Source organism: Mytilus edulis, chromosome 7, assembly GCF_963676685.1.
Source record: "Mytilus edulis chromosome 7, xbMytEdul2.2, whole genome shotgun sequence".
NCBI classification, from domain to species: Eukaryota; Metazoa; Mollusca; class Bivalvia; order Mytilida; family Mytilidae; genus Mytilus; species Mytilus edulis.
In genome coordinates, this window is record NC_092350.1 from 9057707 (window position 1) to 9077167 (window position 19461).

At 31.6% G+C, this 19461-nt stretch overlaps 1 protein-coding gene and 1 long non-coding RNA gene across 2 annotated transcripts; both read left to right on the forward strand.

Moving 5' to 3' along the window:
* The first annotated feature begins 1200 nt into the window (after positions 1-1200).
* LOC139529869 (uncharacterized) lies at positions 1201-6851 on the forward strand. The gene is made up of 3 exons (XR_011665913.1): positions 1201-1470; positions 3155-3284; positions 6632-6851. It is a non-coding gene; the product is annotated as an uncharacterized lncRNA (long non-coding RNA).
* An 866-nt stretch (positions 6852-7717) lies between these two features.
* Positions 7718-18810, forward strand: LOC139482938 (uncharacterized). Its single transcript, XM_071266967.1, has 11 exons — positions 7718-7909; positions 8296-8644; positions 10058-10352; positions 10633-10759; positions 11791-12024; positions 13098-13298; positions 14334-14608; positions 15130-15253; positions 16813-17031; positions 17878-18034; positions 18464-18810. The coding sequence occupies exons 1-11, from the start codon at positions 7718-7720 to the stop codon at positions 18808-18810; spliced, it is 2520 nt and encodes an 839-aa protein (XP_071123068.1).
* Positions 18811-19461: the final 651 nt, after the last annotated feature.

Sequence of the window (19461 nt, forward strand, 5' to 3'; positions counted from 1 at the left end):
AAAAATGCAATGGAAATAAAAACATATAATTGTGTTGGCTTTAAATGTCCTTAAGGAGGCTCACGGGTATAAGATTTTCAGAAAAAAATTAAACATTTATTTTTCATTACAAATTTTATTTATTACCTTTAGTAGTTGTTACTTTATCAATTCCAAAATCATTCCAAAAAATCAGTTTGTGTTTGCCCCATGTGACTTTTAAAATGTAGATATCATTGAAAAAGCTCCAAATTATCTCCCTTTGGTGCAAAAATGCCATTTTTTAGCATTAAGATTGAAATATCTTTTTTAACACATTCGGGACCTATGTTGTTATTGTTGTTTTCGAATAAGCTGTACATAAACTAAATAATTGTAAAAATTTAAGCGATTTCTGTAATTTAGTTCTTTTTTTATTTCGATATTACCGCTATATCTCCTATAAGTTCAACAGAAAAAAAGGGCATTAACAAAAATATATGCTTCTTTAGAAGGCAGATTGTGAGCGTAAATGAACGGTGACCCCATTTTTTTATTTCATTTTTCTATTAAGTATAAGAAAAAGTTTATTTATAGAAAAATATAGCGAAATCCTATATTAGATTTCGTACATTAGGGTGAAGAAAAGAGGAGTATGTGCTTATAATAAAACAAAAAAGGTCAATAAAGCAGACAATCCGTCCAATTTGCAAAGCTGCTGCGTATATCCCATCATTAAAGAGGGGACACAATGATATAATGTTTTAATTTGGTATGTACTTCAGCCATATGTATTTGTATTTTTAAATAACAAAAGTATTTTTTTCTTTTTTAACAGAGGCTTGTTCGTGGAGATCCGATAGTACCCGCTGTTTTCCTGGTAATTGTACAGATGATCTTGCTTCTAACTGTAACTGCTGGCATGGATTTAGTGGGCATCACTGTGAAAACAGTAAGTTTTGATGTAGAAAATAAATTTAGTTATGATAATTATTATTTGTATTGATAGCCCGGAATAAACAGGGGAAAATCAATGCATATTTTACACAATTTTTTGCTTACCATCCATTTGTAATCATAATAAATTAGAAGATGTGGTAAGAGTTCCTATGAGACGACTCTCCAATCAAGACACAATGTGTAAAAACTAAAAGTAAACTATTATAGGTCAAAGATAATCATATATCGTGATTTAAATTCAAATTGTTTGAAAATACGATCATGTATACTTTTCAGTAATTGCTGATGTAAATACCTCATATGCCGAAGCTAAACTGAGAGACACAGACACAAACAAGATCATAACGACACCAATCGACCCAAACCAGCCTGGTCCTCAGCCAATCCGTTGGACAAACCATGTTAACTGGAAAGAAATAGACATAGAGATCAGTTTTAAGTTTCCTGATTTAGGAAAGCCTCCAGACTATGATCCTAAAGGCGAACAACACTTTGTAATAGATTTTAAGTATGGTGTAGTCCATGCATCTATGCAGTTGAAACATTATAAAGGTATTTTTTTTCAATTCTGCTTTTAATTCGGTCATTTTGTTCTTTGCAATTATTCAATTATTGTATGTATGAAGAACGTTTTTTCTACGACAATATAAAATTATGGCCCTTAGAGAATAGTGATATCTTAACTTGTCCATCTCTAGCTTTTGCATTACAGGGTTAATCACCGGACGTTCCAATTTTATGAGCTTTTCACCTGCCCTTCTTAAGTGACGAGAAATAGTAGAACTTACACATGTAATTGGATAAACATTGTAGTAAGTTCTCAATCAAACATGATCGAAAGTTAGAGTCAAACCGGCGAACCTGAATTTGACAACCGAAGCCCGTTAAGTGTTAATCTTGACTTTGCCATTCAAGATTTAGATGGTACATTTAGCATCTGTGATATTCTCAAAAGGATCAACAAAAATCATTTATACAGTAGCTTTGTTCTTAACAGAAGTTCCAATTGTTTTCCTAACACAAGTTGAACGTCTGATAAAGTGAAACAAGCTTACAAAAAAACTCACTGAAAATAGATAACAGGATTGAAAACTATCATTGATATTCTGCATAGAATTTAAAAGTTCTAAGTTGAATATGGCTTTTTAGAATCTCAAAAATTATATGGCTAATTTCATTGTTTGTACCCCAAAACGAAATTAACGTCGCGGCATTGGTCATATGCCATTTTGAACCAATCAAACCTGGGCAAACGAACCACACAAGAAATCGTGGGTGATATCAGGTGCACTGGAATAGTAAACGGATCCTGATCCACATGTTGCACACGTCATGTCGTTCATGGAAGTACAAGTTCGGTTTCACATCTAGTTCGAGAAACATCATGGCAAAACATAACATGCAAATCAGATGACTTGAGTTTTTTTATGAATGAGGTTCATCCAGGGTCAATCGACATAAAGGACAGCATTAATTGTTTATGAATGTCAAACAATATCATCTAACGCTAAGAAGGGAAAGGTTTATTCTTACAACAGATAAATGCAAGCCTGATTTATCAACCCCATTCAATTATTAGTTTACCAACCAAACAATTTATAAAGTAGTGTTGTTTGTCAATAGTTGAAGCCTTCGATGAAAAAATTAATAAAATTGAGAAAGGAAATGGGGAATGTGTCACATTATGTTGTGTAATCATTATTGCCATGAAATCGCGAGATTTGGCTAGCCAAAAAACCAGGTTCAACCCACCATTTTGTCTTAAAATGTCCTGTACCAAGTCAGAAAAAAACGATGTTGTTATCTTATAGTTCTTTTCTGTGTGTGTTGCATTGTCATTTTGTTGGACTTTAGTGTTTCTATTGTTTCGTTGTTTTCCTCTTACAGTTGATGTGTTTTCCTCAGTTTTTAGTTTGTAAATCGTATTATTTTTCTCTCAATCGATTTATGACTTTCCACCAACGGTATGCTACTATTGAATTTATTTATGGGTTATAAAAACCAAAAAAAGATTATTCGGGATTTCCGAAAAAGACTTATTACATTTAAAATATTATAACCTACTTTTGAAGTATTCTTAGTTTCAAAAGTCAGTTGGTATTATCGACAGTTACCTGTAAATTAAAATTCAAATAGCATAACTAGTACGCCATACAAAACGTCTCGTCTACATTACACTCATTACAAGCGCTAAACATAGTAATTACAACTACTTTATGTACCATTTTTGTTTTAGAGGGAAATCATTTCGAACACAGCTTCAATTATTCCTGTAAAATAAACGCAAACGTTCCAGTATTCAACCAAAAATGTGCCAAACCAAATATACAGGATATTTCTACATGGGAATTTAGACATGCCCATAGGTAATTCTAAAACCTTTGTTTTTCCATAGATTGATGTCTCTATAAAATTTCTTCATTTTTATTATACTCGAGTTAATGATATGCAAATCAAAATATGAATTTAGCATGTTTGTTGCATGTAGACGTAGGATTAGATTCACTCTTATTTTCACAAATAATTACAAACAAGTGTTCATCTGACACTACATGACGTCTACTTTATAGAGAATTAACTCGTATGCCTTTAGATACGACCAGGTTTAATTACCTGGTAATACTGAAAGTCTTTTATACGGAGGACCAATTTGTCTAGGTTATTCACGTCTCTTGTCAATTGAAAAAAACAACAACATCCAAAATTACAAATGACACGTTATTTCGTATTAGCCAGTCAAATAGTTACAATATAAAATGAAAGCATACTAATTTTTGTTTCTGTTTCTTCTTTGTGGCGTTTGAATATTATTACATGGATGTTGCTATTCCCTTTTGGTCAACTTTGATCGTTCAGTTATTGAAATAATTTTTCATACGTTTACATTGCATAATGCATACATCATCCAGATTTTAAACAATACCTATTGAAGAGACCGTTCAATATTTACCAGATGGTCGGGTCGGTGCATTCTTAATATTATTTCATTAAAAAAAGTTAATAACCATCCTTTTAAATTCTGAAAAAAGTCCTTGCCCATCTAAAATAATCTATGAAAAAAGTCCTTGTTCCTTTAAAACTATAAGACCATCAAAAATGATTTAGGTTCTTTTTCTATTTTAAAAAATTAAATTTTTATGTCTTGAAATCAATGGCTTGTTCATTCCATATGTATATATATATTTATGTGTCTATCAGAACCATACATTTTATTGTTTTTTAAAACCAGTATGAATATACATGTACAGATTTTATTTTATTTTTTTTTTTAAATAAAGGAAATAATTTAAATTAAGGGACAATAACTTTTGGACTAGTAAACATATTATCATATGCTGAATTACTAATTATTGTTTTAATAACAGGGCATGTTTATAGCTCAAATATCAATGTCCATTTATTAATTCTACTTTTCAAAAAGAAATTATGGTCTTTTTAAGCAAATATAGGCAGACATGTTTTTGACTTTGATGCAGCCTTTTTCGCCTAAAACTTAACTATCAAACAACTTGGCATTCTGTAAGATCAATATACAAATGAGATAGCTGTACAGTTATATGAAAATCTGAGTTGATTTGAAAAAGTTATAAAAAAATTTAAAGGTGACGATCTGAATTTAGTCTAAACTTAAAATTGTAGCTTTTTTAACCTATAAACTAAATCCATAAAAATAACAGAAAAAAACAAAGTACTTAACAGCCTGGCATTCAGTAAGATCAATATAAAAATGATATAGCAGTAGAGTTTTATGAAAATGCAAGTTGATTTGAAAAAGTTATGAAAAAAATAAAAGATGGCTATCTTGAAATAACCTAAAACTGAAAATTTGAGCTTTTTCTTTAACCTTTTTATTAAACACATAAGAATGACAGCAACATACCAAACTTGCAAACAACTTGGCATTCTATAACATCAATATATAAATGAAATAGCTGCAAAGTTTTATGAAAATCCATGTTGATTTGAAAAAAGTTGTAAAAAAATTAAAAAATGACTTTCTGGATTTAGTCTAAACTGAAAATATGAGCTTTTTTTTTAAACCTTTTTATTAAATCCGTAAGAATGGCAGCATTACACCAAACTACCAATCAACCTGGCATTCTGTAAGATCAATAAATAAATGAGATTGTTGTAGAGTTTTATTAAAATCAATGTTGATTTAAAAAAGTTATAAAAAAACTTAAAGATAACTATATATATTCAGCTTAAACTTAAAATTTTAGTTTTTTTAACCTATTTATAAAATCCATAAAAATGTCAGCAATTGTAACACCAAATAACGAACTGACTTTCTGTAAGATCAATATATAATTGAGATAGCTGTTGAGTTTTATGGAAATCCAAGTTGATCTGAAAAAGTTATGGAAAAAATAAAAGATGGATATCTTGAAATAACCTAAAACTGAAAATTTGAGCTTTTTCTTTAACCTTTTTATTAAACCCATAAGAATGACAGCAACATACCAAACTTGCAAACAACTTGGCATTCTATAACATCAATATATAAATGAAATAGCTGCAAAGTTTTATGAAAATCCATGTTGATTTGAAAACAGTTGTAAAAAAATTAAAAAATGACTTTCTGGATTTAGTCTAAACTGAAAATATGAGCTTTTTTTAAACCTTTTTATTAAATCCGTAAGAATGGCAGCAATACACCAAACTACCAATCAACCTGGCATTCTGTAAGATCAATAAATAAATGAGATTGTTGTAGAGTTTTATTAAAATCAATGTTGATTTAAAAAAGTTATAAAAAAACTTAAAGATAACTATATATATTCAGCTTAAACTTAAATTTTTTTATTTTTTTTACCTATTTATAAAATCCATAAAAATGTCAGCAATTGTAACACCAAATAACGAACTGACTTTCTGTAAGATCAATATATAATTGAGATAGCTGTTGAGTTTTATGGAAATCCAAGTTGATCTGAAAAAGTTATTAAAAATTTAAAGGTGACTATCTGAATTTAGCACTAACTAAAAATTTGAGCTTTTTTTTCTTACCTATTATAAATTAAATCCATAAATTTAACAGCAAAACACCAAACTCTGAATTATTCCTAACATGAAAATTTGAGTTTTTTTTTTCTTTCCTATTAATTAAATCAATAAATTTAACAGCAATACAACTAGCTACCAAACAACCTGGCTTTTTATAAGATCAATATATAAATGAGATAGCTGTAGAGTTTAATGAAAATCCAAGTTGATATGAAAAAGTTATAAAAAAATTTAAAGTTGACTATCTGAATTTAGCCTTAACTAAAAATTTGAGCTTTTTTTTCTTATCTATTATAAATTAAATCCATAAATTTAACAGCAAAACACCAAACTATTAAACAACTTGGTATTCTATAAGGTCAAAATAATTTAAAAGATAGTCGAACAGAAAATTCTAGCTTTTTTATTCCTTAATTAAATCCTTAAAATTGACAGATATGAAACAAGCTACCAGTTTGTTGAGACATGTTTTGAGTGCCCGCTAAAGAAATTTACTACACACCGATAAAATTGATAGCAAAATTTTTCCTATAAAATATGTTCTGGCCCATCCACTAAATATTTTAAAAAAACGTTCTTGCCCATCCAAATATTTTCACAAAAAAAGTGCTTGCCCCGCCCTATTTTGCACCGGCCCAACCATCTGATAAATATTGAACAGTCCCTAACTCAGTACATACTTTAGATTTTCTTATACATGTTGTAGATTAATTTTTACTTGGACTGTAATAAGTGGTGGGCATTTAAAATATATCGATAGAGAAAGCAAAATCCAAAGAATGGAAAATAAAACCGTCCCAATCAATGGAAAAGTTCATTCGATTGACTATATTTTCCAATGGGATTTGATCGAACCTTATCATCCATGTTCCGTTGAGAATAGCAGTTGTGTTGAACCACCGGTGAAATCATACAATGATGTAACAGACTCGGTAAGTAAAAAGATAGGGTAAGATAAGAGAAATTAATTGGCCCTTAAAACTGAAATGTAAAAACATTCGTTCGCCCTCTTGAATATAGTCTTATTCATATAAAAAAAAGAAGATGTGGTATGATTGCCAATGAGACAACTATCCACAAGAGACCAAAATGACACAGACATTAACAACTATAGGTCACCGTACGGCCTTCAACAATGAGCAAAGCCCATACCGCATAATCAGCTATAAAAGGCCCCGATAAGACAATGTAAAACTAACGGCCTTATTTAAATAAAACAAAATGAACGAAAAAACAAATATGTAACACATAAACAAACGACAACCACTGAATTACATGCTCCTGACTTGGGACAGGCACATACATAAATAATCATGTCGATAAATGAAATATAGGATAGTAAATTCAGACAAACAAATATATCCCCTTATAGAAGCTGTGTTTCTCTCGATTTAAGTTTGAATATGTTGAAATTGACGTATTAAAAAAAAAAATTTTACACACATCTTTTTGACAAAACTAAGTAAAAGCTAAGGCATTAAAAATTGCATATAAAGCGTTTTTTTTTTCTCCAATTTCTACAGTATCATATGTCTTAATATAGCTGAAGCATGTTTTGTTCGATGTTAAAATCAAACTCATAAAACTGTTTTATCAATATTATGATGCAGTAATATGCAATTAAAGGAGTGATAAAATAAGTATATTTGACATTTCTGATTTTTTTTAAATTTGATTTTATTGTAAAGACGACATATGTACGTCCATTTCATGAATGAATTGCCTATAAAGCTATAAAGTTTTTTAGTTTTGCATGTACATAATGTCTAAAATAAAATTAAGTTGAAATAAAATGCATGAAATAAAAATAAAACATTTCTTGCAGACGAATGTCACATTGGTCTGGTCTGGTTGGACAGATGACCTGGCTGGAGTTCATCACTACGATTACGAAATCTACGAATTGTTAAAATCTGGAGATAGACTAGTTCAGGATTTAAAGCCAACTCTTGAGAAGAAGGACATTTCTTCTACTGAACCAAAAGTAAGTGTTGCAATGCTTCTATTTCGATTTAATTGGTCAAGTAAACAGTTTTATGTGTATATGCTATATTTAATCTTGTTATTTTTGGCCATGGCTATAGTAGTCTTACTGAACATCGCAAATCGGAATAGACTCAAGCTAGATCAGACACTTGACCTTTACTTTGTTGAAAGACATAACAACGGTTTTCCGTTGCGCTGATGTTATATGGCAGGTATTTTAGAGCAATCGGCCATTCGTTGATGATAAACATGGGATTGACTTTTCTGGATTGAGTGTCAGATAATTGTGCCTGGTATCTGTTACGGTCTTGATGCATTTAATAATCGGTTAGAAATAATGTATTGTACAAATTAAAGAAAGACGACATAATGTATTTATTGTAGGCTTTGATACAACTGACTTCCCCTGGAGTGTACTCGGCTATTATAACTGTATACGACAAAGCTACAAACTATGAATCCACCAGGTGTATTATATTCTATGACAATCTCTCAAAGGTCGAAGTTAAATCTGGTAAGAGAACTATTGTGCACCAATCATCTATGAGCACTAACCATACTTGGATCTCGGTAAATGACAAAATATTACAAGTAACTTGGTTAGATCGATTTATAAATAAAAGACATAAAGAGCAGTCATGGTTGAGCAAAGTAGAAGGATTGGAGCACGTAAAAGATGAATACGATGACCACTTCGGCAAAAGAACCAAAGATGCCATTCCAAATGCCCACGGTAAGTACTTGCAAGTTTAAGTCCGTCTACGATATATGTTCATGTACAGCAACCAAACAGAAATGTATGTATCAAAAATATTTCAACTTCAAAAAAGTTGAAGGCCGTACGGTGACCTATAGTTGTTAATTTCTGAGTCATTTGGTCTCTTGTGAAGAGTTATCTCATGACAATCATACCAATTATTTAGTTATTATCAGAATATGAAAGACATAAATGCATTATTTTTTCGACTTTCAATTAAAGTTCAATAAGCCAAAGTGTATGAAAAATAATATCAAAATCTGAAGCAGCCAATAAACTGTAATTCGACCTTAAAAAACATTTTTGAACTTATATGAAATGATATAAAGAAATACAAATACAATGCATTTTTAAAACAGAATTCTAAAAATATGATATTAAATGAGAGTCTAGTGTCAAAGATGTTGTAGAGATTCATTTAGCACTAAATATAAGACTAAGCTTACTGTTAGCCACTTAGGTGTGAGCCAAGGCTCCGTGTTGAAGACCTTACTTTGACCAAAGTGATTTTACTTTTCCTAATTGTGTTTTGGATGGAGAGTTGTATCATTGGCAATTATACAATATCTTCTTATATCAATTAAGGCACGATTAAATATACTTGATTTGTCTATAAACAATATTAATGCCGTAATTAAACCTTGCAATATTACACTATGAAAAATCAGCTAAGCACTTTATCTTGTACTGTCTATATTTGTAAATAATGTGTTGGAGTAATTTAAAAACGAAAACAAAATCACAAAGTTTCAAACTCTCAAATGAAAACGCGGTCGATATTGCTTTTAAAATACAAACCGAAATATTTTTAATATATTTTTTTTGGATAAAATTTTATATATCAAAACATTACGTCTGGTATCAGTATTAATATAAAACAGATTTTCGACTGAGCGTCGATATAGTCCTTAAATATATACAACGACATTATCGCATAGATCGTCTATAACTTAAAAATATGAAAAATATTTTCACGATAATGTTTCTTTTTTGGGGAAATTTCTGACAATATATGTAAAGTGAACATTGGTTTAAAGTATCTATATATTAAACCGTGTATGAAAAAAAGAATATGCTGTATGATTGCCAATAAGGCAACTATCCACAAGAGATCAAGTGACATAGAAGTTAATAACTATAGGTCACTGTATGGCATTCAACAATGAGTAAAACCCATACCGCATAGTCCGCTACAAAAAAGCCCCGTGTCGACAAACATGACAAATATAAAACAATTCAAACGAAAAAAAGTGACGGCCTACAAAATTATGAACGAAAAACAAATATGGTATACACCAACAAACGACACCTATTGAATCACAGGCTCTAGTCTTGGGACATATTATGGCGTCATTATACTTTTATTCTTTGATAATTATGATTTTGCAGGAATTGTCAGATTTGATGTCAAGTATGAAGTATTTGGTCCTTCACTAACTGCTCACCAAAACTTTACCCCAACATCAAACGTTGTATCTCAGAAAGGATACATATCTGTCCCGTGGAGCGATGGGAACCGACTGGATGTGACTGTCAGGGCTTATGATATTTTGAACAAATTTGTAGAAGAACACATCACAGTTTATAAAGACACAAGTGCTCCAATCATTGAACGACTTTGGCTTTCTCGTGGTGATCGCGTAAATATATCTGTTCACAGTGTGGAGGATTTTAAGAAAATGACGTAGGTTTATACAATACATTTATAGTTTTTGACCTTAAGGCTTTGGTCTTTGGGTTATCTCTTTACTGTCCTTTATTATTGTGGTAAATTTTCCTTATAAACATCTTATCATATTTACATACTTAGCATTTAAAACAGCATAATGATATTTGCATTGCATTGCTCCACATTTGAATCAGTACAAACGTAGTAAAAACTAAAAATAAAAATTCATTGGTTGGATTTTGCGAATAAAAACGTGTATCAATATGATTTTTAAATGTAATGTATTTTTTTCTAGAATTGAATGGGACGGTATGGATTACGACAGTGGTTTGAATCAGGTCGAATGGAAGTTGTTTGACAAATACACTGGAAATAATATCATTCACGGAAAAGCCCAGCTTCATGCACAAGGAATGGCACAGGTGAATACAACACATTTATTTCAATACAATAATTATTTAACAACTTTGCAGGAAAAAACATACATCCGTTAATATCATTAACACATGTAATAAAAAAATATATGCCGCATTTAATGAACAATTGTACTCAAAATGACGCGTTTATACTCAATCGGCTGGACATATTACCATGGGAGAAAACTCATGTCCATGTACTTAATCATAAGTTATATTGGCGCTTTACATGATCAACTTTTGGTGACTATTTCTTACTGTAAGTACCGATTTGATAGATCAAGATCATTAAAATTTGTTTTTTTAAGATGGACTTGATTTAAGGATCGATGTATTTACAAAGGCTTTCCCTATGGTATCATTTCACAAACTAAGAAAGAAGTAGAAAATACCAAGGGAACATTCAAAACACATTTCTTGAAAAGGTATCGGCACCAATCGACATTGCAAGGAAAAAGATAAGACATAAAAATATCTCGAACAACTACGCTGAAATTCTTACGACACAGCATCTCGAACCCAATGAAAAACGATAACCCACCGCCACTTCAAGGAAAAATATTAGATTCATAAAAGTCTCGAAACATTTCATGGAAAATCTTAAGACTAGCCATCTGGACCCAACCAAAAACGACACTCACTACCACTTCCAGGAAAAAGATTAGATTCATAAAAGTACCGAAACATTACATGGAAAATCTTAAGACTGGGCATCTCGAACCCAACCAAAAACGACACTCACCGTCACTTCAAGGAAAAAGATTAGATTCATAAAGTCTCGAAACATTACATGGAAAATTTTTAAAGCATCTCGAGCACAACCAAAAATCGGGGAGATAGCTTTTGTGGGTAACCTTAAAACTGGGCATCTCGAAACAAACTAAATATCGGGACGATAGCTTTTGTGTGTATCTTTGATATTTTGTATTAACACTAATTAAATTCGGTTCATATATTTTGAATCAAATAACTGACTGATCTCAAATCAAGTTTGATAAGACTGTAATTACATTATGTTTCAACAATTAATTTTGCAGAATTTGACAGAATGTGAACAGATGTATGAAAACGAACCACGAGGACCATCATGCTATTGTACCATGTTTCATGGTTGTTATCATAATCATTTCGTTGTCAAGCCTGAAATCACAGAAAAGGGACGCGAAGCCGGACTTGTAGTAGGCAAAGACCAAGGAGTCCATGATTCTGACTATTTCATAGAAATCACAGTTATCAATAATGCATTGCTGAAAACGACATCTCTGAAAAAGGTATCAATCAAACACGACATTATACATTAACTGTTTACAAAATTTTTAATTTTTGAAATACAAAGGCTGTTCTACCTCAGGCATAGATTACCTTAGCTGTGTTTAGCATAACTTTTAGGAAATTTGGTCCTCAATGTTCTTCAACTTCGTACTTTATTTGGCATTTTTAACTCTTTTTTTATTCGAGCGTCACTGATGAGTCTTTTGTAGACGAAACGCGCGTCAGCTGGCGTATATACAAAATTTATTCCTGGTATCTATGATGAGTTTATATATTGTACAAAAATATTGATATGAAAATAAGTAGTTGTGGTATGATTGCTAAGATAATTTTCCACCAACGTTCAAATTAAGTGAATGTAGGAATGTATAGGGCTTCAATGAAGAGAAAACTCCTTATCGTATAGTAGAGTGACACAATTCAATCGAGGAAACTAAAGGCTTAATATTTTATTTAACAATTTCCGAACAACAATTTGGACTCCTGACTTGGACAGGCATTTACAGAGTGTTGCTAAGATAAAAATGTTTGAAGGCACAAACCCTCCCCAACCTGGTGCAATGATGCAACGGCATAACAAAAGAGCAAACTACAAAACTATAAACTAAACAGAAACAGAAATAAAAGACAGAAATTAACCACAACAGGCTCCCGACTTGGGACAGGCCCATGGAGAATGCGAAGGGGTTAGATATGTTTGATTATACCAAAACCTATCACCTAACGTTGAAAAGGGCATAACTCATATCAATACAACAGGTTTTTTTTTCTCTCCTACAACTTACAGACATATTCACTACATACGGAAAACATATTTAAATTAATTATTTCGATAGAATAGTCTGATAGATTTTTGACAAACATATTTTCCCATTCCCTGCATATATATGGTATGACTATTCAGTCGTTCCATCTTGTCTTGAAAAAAAAACCAGTTTGATTTGTTGTGATTATTAAGAAATACCATGTGGACAAGGGTCTCATGTTGTAGCATAAGATCGTTAAACAGTTCGTTTTAGATTTTTTTTAACAAATTTAAAACGCGAATTTGTTTAGATTTATACTTTTGTAGATAACAATAGATGTCTCCCCTCCACACGAAGGATATGTACATGACGGCATCAGAGGTGACCCTGAATTGGACTACCAACAAGATTTACATGTTGATGCTCACTGGGAAGGATTCTTTGACAGAGAGAGCGGTGTGGAATTCTACCAATACATCTTCAGTGACCATTGTATGACAAGTCTTGAATTCAAAAACAGCAACGAGGTAAAATAATATACATCAGATTAACTACTAGTAATTTGTATTGTAGCGTATTTAAATAGCAATAAATCTTACAGTTTGTTCCCTATTTTGAACTGTTTACTATTTAGCTACCGCCAGGGCATATTGTAGCTTAGAATGTACGTGAGTGCCACCGACATGTCTGAAAATAACACAATTGAAATGCCAACTTGAAATTTAAAAAAATATTTGATATATGGAAAGAGCCTTTAACAAGTGTCATAGCATTGTTAATAGTGAATCAGGCGATATCCAATTAAAATGAGGAGTTAGTGTTTCTCGTTTGGTTAAAATCCTTTTTGTATCGAAGTAAACCTCGCGAAATGTTGTGTTTATCCTTCACATAAATTGTTCGGCGTCAGCTTTCCTTGTCAAAAATTAACCATAAACTTTTTCCACAATTGTTTTTTGTCACTATATATAGCTACACTGTAGCTTTTGTCAAATTTCATGAAATGTTTCTTCGTATGGAATAAATAAAAGAACACCACCTTTGCCTTCGTGTGAAGTATTCGCTAACGCTCGTTCCTAAATCATAAAGAAAGGCATTATCATTATTATACAAGTATACACATACAATATGGTATGGTGTTTTTTATTATTATTAAATGCAATATGGAGACCTAAGAATTTAAATGTGTATTTGATTCATAGCTTTGATAATACTTTGGTAATTCATAAACAAAGAAAACAATAACCAAGTCAACGTGTAAAAATAAGTGGATATTTATTTTGATTAAAAGAATAGATAAGTCTCTCATAACTCTTTTTAGAGTGGCTCATGTTGTTTTAAATATTATTGGTATTTTATTAATGTATAAATGTATGTCAATTTTGAGGTGAGACTCTAATAAAGTATTTGTCTTGTCTATTTGTCTATGTTTTTCTGAAAATAAAACAATGATCAAGTTTTATTTTCATTTGTTAAGTGTTATTGTTCTGTAAAGAATATTTCATGATACAGTTAATATCTAAAATATGATTTGAAATCATGAAATGTGATGAATGTTTTTTCAGACCACAGAAACTTACAATGCATTTGCGTCATTTGAGGCTCCAGTAGAGGGGACATATTTTGTATCAGTAGTAGCTGTCAACAGGGCAAAAGAAAGCTCCAAAGTTGTCTGCTCCGATGGAGTTATCATCATGTCAACCGTACCATCCGTCAAAGATTTTGTATTGGAAGGTGCCAGGACTAGATCCAGATTGTTACGTGACAACAATGGCACAGTGTGGTTATTGGATAACACTCTACGGCGCCATCGTATTGAAAACATTAGTTCTCGTTGCAAGTACGTCTGAACTTATATACTAAGGAAAATATATTTAACAAAACATATTCTTAACTCAAAATTATTTAAGCTTTTCGCTTAGGTGTTTGTCGCAGTTAAACGGCTTTAATAAAAGATGTTAATTTATTGGAGTGTGAAAGATTTGACCGAGGAAATGCGTAATCATTTTATTCTAAAAACGTGCGGGCGGTCAACGTTTTTCAATCCCATCAAATTACTAAAAGAAGCATTCAATGTTCATCAATGTAATTACATGATTGTTTTAATAGGACCACGAGAGAACGATTTCTATCCAAATTTTTTCCTTTATTAACCTGTGCACTTTATTGTGGAAACTCGTGTCATCATAAATGTTACATTTCATTTTGAAAATGAAGGTTAATTTCAGAATGATGCGAGACTGCTGTAAGCCAATCAAAATAACGTATTATAATGAATCGAACATGTTTTGTAGTTATTATACGTTGAATTACCTCAGAACAAGAACATTGTGATGACTATACTTCTTATGTGTGTTATAGGGTATCCAGTGCAGAAAATATAACCGTATTTCCAATTGGAAAACCTGTAAAACAAAACGGAGAAAAATTGTGTGGTGTTATAAATAATCTTCACATATTGGCTGCTGTCAGAAAAGAATCCCAGGTACCATGACTACATGTATAACAATACTAATAATTTTTAACATTATAAAATTTAATAAAATCACAAACCGTTCTGTCAGCATTATAAACCTTATTGTCTATCACAATATTTTTCAAGCTTGTTATTAGAAATAATTTAGATAAGAATGTATCATTGAACGATTAAAAAGACACCTTGTAAACTCACGCGCTTTGTAATAGACATTTCTGAAAATGTGTTATGCAATTGTGCTTTAAAGAAAAACCAACTGTAAGAGATTTTTTTATCCTGAAAAATAGTTTCATGTTCTTGATTAACTGTCGTTTTTTTACTAAATGTTTCCGGTGACAAATATTCCAGGTATGTTATATTCAAGATAGAAACGAGGTTACTTAACAAGTAATGTGGTCAACAAGTTATGCAAATTTCGAAAACAAATAAAAAATAATACAAAAAAAAAATCACTAATCTTCCCTTACGACAGGCCACTAATGATCTCTTTCATCCTTGTTGGAAAGTTTTGTAAACAAATAAAGGGCGTGATAATCTCCCACCTCGGAGTCAACATTCCTATTTTAAAGGACATATTTGCGTACACTCATCCATTCGGTGGTCCCTTTTTATTATTCACAGCACTGCCAAATGGGAGAAATTGTGTATGTTATATGCCGCATTGTGGAATGATGTATCTTTTAGAATCACTGGTACACTGTAACGGCTGGTGTAAGTTCCGTCCACGATGGTATATCAAGCCTAAGAAGCATCTCCCGTTTCAACAAAAAGTTGCATTGATAAAGTCATTTTCTATACATTTTCTGCTCGTAATAATTGCTCAAAACATCAAGATTAATCCATTAGCACAAACAGAAAGCCTGGTGAGCTTTGCGGTTGTTCTTTTAGCTCAGAAATTGAATGGCTTTTCAGATGTTTGAATGTAGGCAGTACTGATAACGACTAATCCGAGGTCTTGCGTGCTAACTTATTTTCGGGTATCGGTATATTTAAATTCAAATATAAAAAGAATTCTAGCGACTACCAAATTGACAATAATGCATCAAACTTCAATGTTGTGACAGTTCAAGATTTCAAACAACCTTCAACAATAAACAAAATCCGGTCTGTGTTAATATAAAACAATAAAAAAAAACAATATTATTTACGCTCAGAAAATTACTCGAAAAAGCATTTATTGCAGATTAAAGACAATGACTACCACATTGTACATTTACATTTATAAAGAATGTGTTGTGCTTCATGTGGACGATCATTAACCCTGCCCATAACCGTGTATGGACTTTTATCCGTTTTACGTTCCAACCAACCTTAAAACATCAAAGAACCGAATTACATTCAACATTAATATCGATAATAAGCACAAACACAACTTGCAAATATAACATCAGCCACATAGTACTAATCTAAAAGTACTCGCAAATACTCCTATTAAAAAGTAAGTCCAAATCTGTTATACGATACATGATACTATAAAGTTACTACTATAAGCACCAATGACATATTATTCTTCTTAAACTATGGAAAATCTCTACTGGAAATTATATTTCAACTTATTTTTTTTTTAGTTAAAAATGTCCTGGAGATCGGATATTGGCGATGCGTTGATGCACGATTACGAAATTGGGTTGTCGTCGACAGCAAGTAGCAGTGCCCCCGATATAGTTCCATTTCGATCAACCAACCATCATTTCCGTTTCCGACTTAATCACCCAGATGTTCCTGATGGAAAGGAATTTTTCGTTATCATAAAGTCCATCAGTAAAGCAGCAGTTGAGGGGTTACAGGTACTTCCTTTGTAAAATAGAGAATTGAAATAGGGAATAAACCAAAGAGACAACAACCCGACCAAAGAGCAAAAACTACCCAAGGCCACCGATGGGTTTTTAACACAGCGAGAATATTCTACAACCGGAGGTGGGCTTCAGGTGGCCCCTTAACAAAAATATGCACTAGTTCAGTGAAATGTGGTCACACTAAAATCTAAAACATATAAATCAGCTAATTGATGGGAAGTTGTCTCATTGGCACTCATTCCACATCTTCTTATTTCTTTAAGATAAAAAAAAAACGTACATGATCATGAATAACAAAGGCCAGAGGCTTCTGACTTGGGAAAGGCGCAAACTTGAGGCGCGATAAAAAACATGTTTTGTGAGATCTCAGCCCTATTCCCTATACCTCTAGCCAATGCAGAATAAACAAACACATAGCAAAACGTACAGTAAAACTCATTTTAAAAGAAGTCCGAGTCCTGTTTCAGAATAAGTAACAGAAGAAACTATGCAAAATGACCATGATACATAAATTAGTATAGTAACTGTTGAAGTAGCTCCTCAGTACTAATCATTCATATTCTTTTTGTTGCTACTCGGTACTTATTATTCATGTTTAATTAGTTTTATAATTCACACAGTTGTTCGATGAGGTGAATGTGACAGATGATAAATAATCCTGAATCAAAATTTTCATTTACCAATATCTTAAATCATTTTTCAAATAAATCAACATAACAAAGCAGTTAGAAAACAAGCTTTGAGAAATCAAAACGAAATGTTTATTACATTTATTATTAACAAAAGTTAAATGAGAACACGTGAACATTTCAATTTGTGACCGTCTTGTCGTTTTAGAGTATCGGACCGTTTATTGTTGATACAACTAAACCACAGTTTTCTGGTGTAAAAATAGACGTAAACTTAAAGGATGAATTCTTAATTGCTAATTGGACAACGAATGCTTTTGAGGATCCTGATGATCCGTATCCGATGCACTTCCAGTATGCAGTTGGTAAATATAATCTTTTCAAGTAGAATGAAGATAAAATTAAAATTGAGAAAAGAAATGGGTAATGTGAAGAGTTTATTTTATTAATTGTCTTGAGGGAAAATTAAGCCATTTTCAGCATGTATGTTCAAAACAATAAAAACGAAAAAAAAACAAGTATAATTTACTGCAACAAACGATAGTAACTGAATTACAGACTCTGACTTAGAAAAGGTATATATAGAATGTAGGACGCACAATTAACAGTAGATAATAAATAGAAATCAAATTAATAAATAAATTGCCGCCTACCATATTGCAATAACAAAGGAAGCTTGAAATATTTAACGCTTTTTAACTCCTTGTAAAAATAGGGATTTTTATCCTTCTATAAGTAAATCTTAAATTTACAATGACACATTGACACAGCTGAATGGCATGTTTGTATTACAGGTCACAGACCAAATACGTACGACATTCAACCCTTCAGAGACTTGCTGTTCACAGGAAAATGTAAACGCACGATACCAGCCACATGTACTGCTTTACCTGTATCAAGTCTTAAATGGTCACTTCACGGTCACCATAACTACTACTTTACTATTAAAGCTACAAACTTAGCAGGACTTTCAGTGATGAAGACATCTGTCACGTATACTCATGATGTGCAGCTACCAGCCAAAGGAATAGTTATTGATGTCCCTATGATGATTAATCAATCGACACAGGCTAATAAGGTATTACACGACAGTTGCAGCTGTACATTTATTACCTTCCCAGTTTGTTACCTGGTCTTATGAAATAGAATTTCTATATGGTTATTATTTCTGAAACGGAAACATGTACATGCACTAACAGTTGAATATCAGTTGCCGTATTGCATTGCATATTATTATTTTGGTATGGTCAATGAAGTATATATCCACTCATATTTTTTTTTTAATTTAGGATAAAATAAACCACGAGTTAATTATATCCTTCTTTTAAAAGATTGTCGTTAAAAATGCATAGACTATGACATTTTCATTTTTTTTTCTCGTATATAACGGTTCTGTCTTTAAGAATAATTAGAGGTATGCCAAAGACAAGTTGTAGTCACTTTTTTAATGAATAATAATGACGATACCGTAATGATATCAATTGTCACATTATTCATAGCTGAACCACCTTTAAAGTTACAATATAGATAGATTTTACTTTAACATTCCATTTATTAGTTCTGCATTCAACTACTTTGATACCAACAATTTTAACGATTTCAATCCGATATCGATACTTTTAGTTTGGCTTTGTTTATCAGTGTTAGTTGTTGCTATCGAATATATCGATTTTGATTTGTCATTTTAAATTATTCTCAACTGATTCTATCTTGTATTTCATTTACTTTTTGTTTATCTTCTGCAGTTATTTAGTCAGTTCTTCAGTTTCAGTTATAGAAAGAAACATCACAA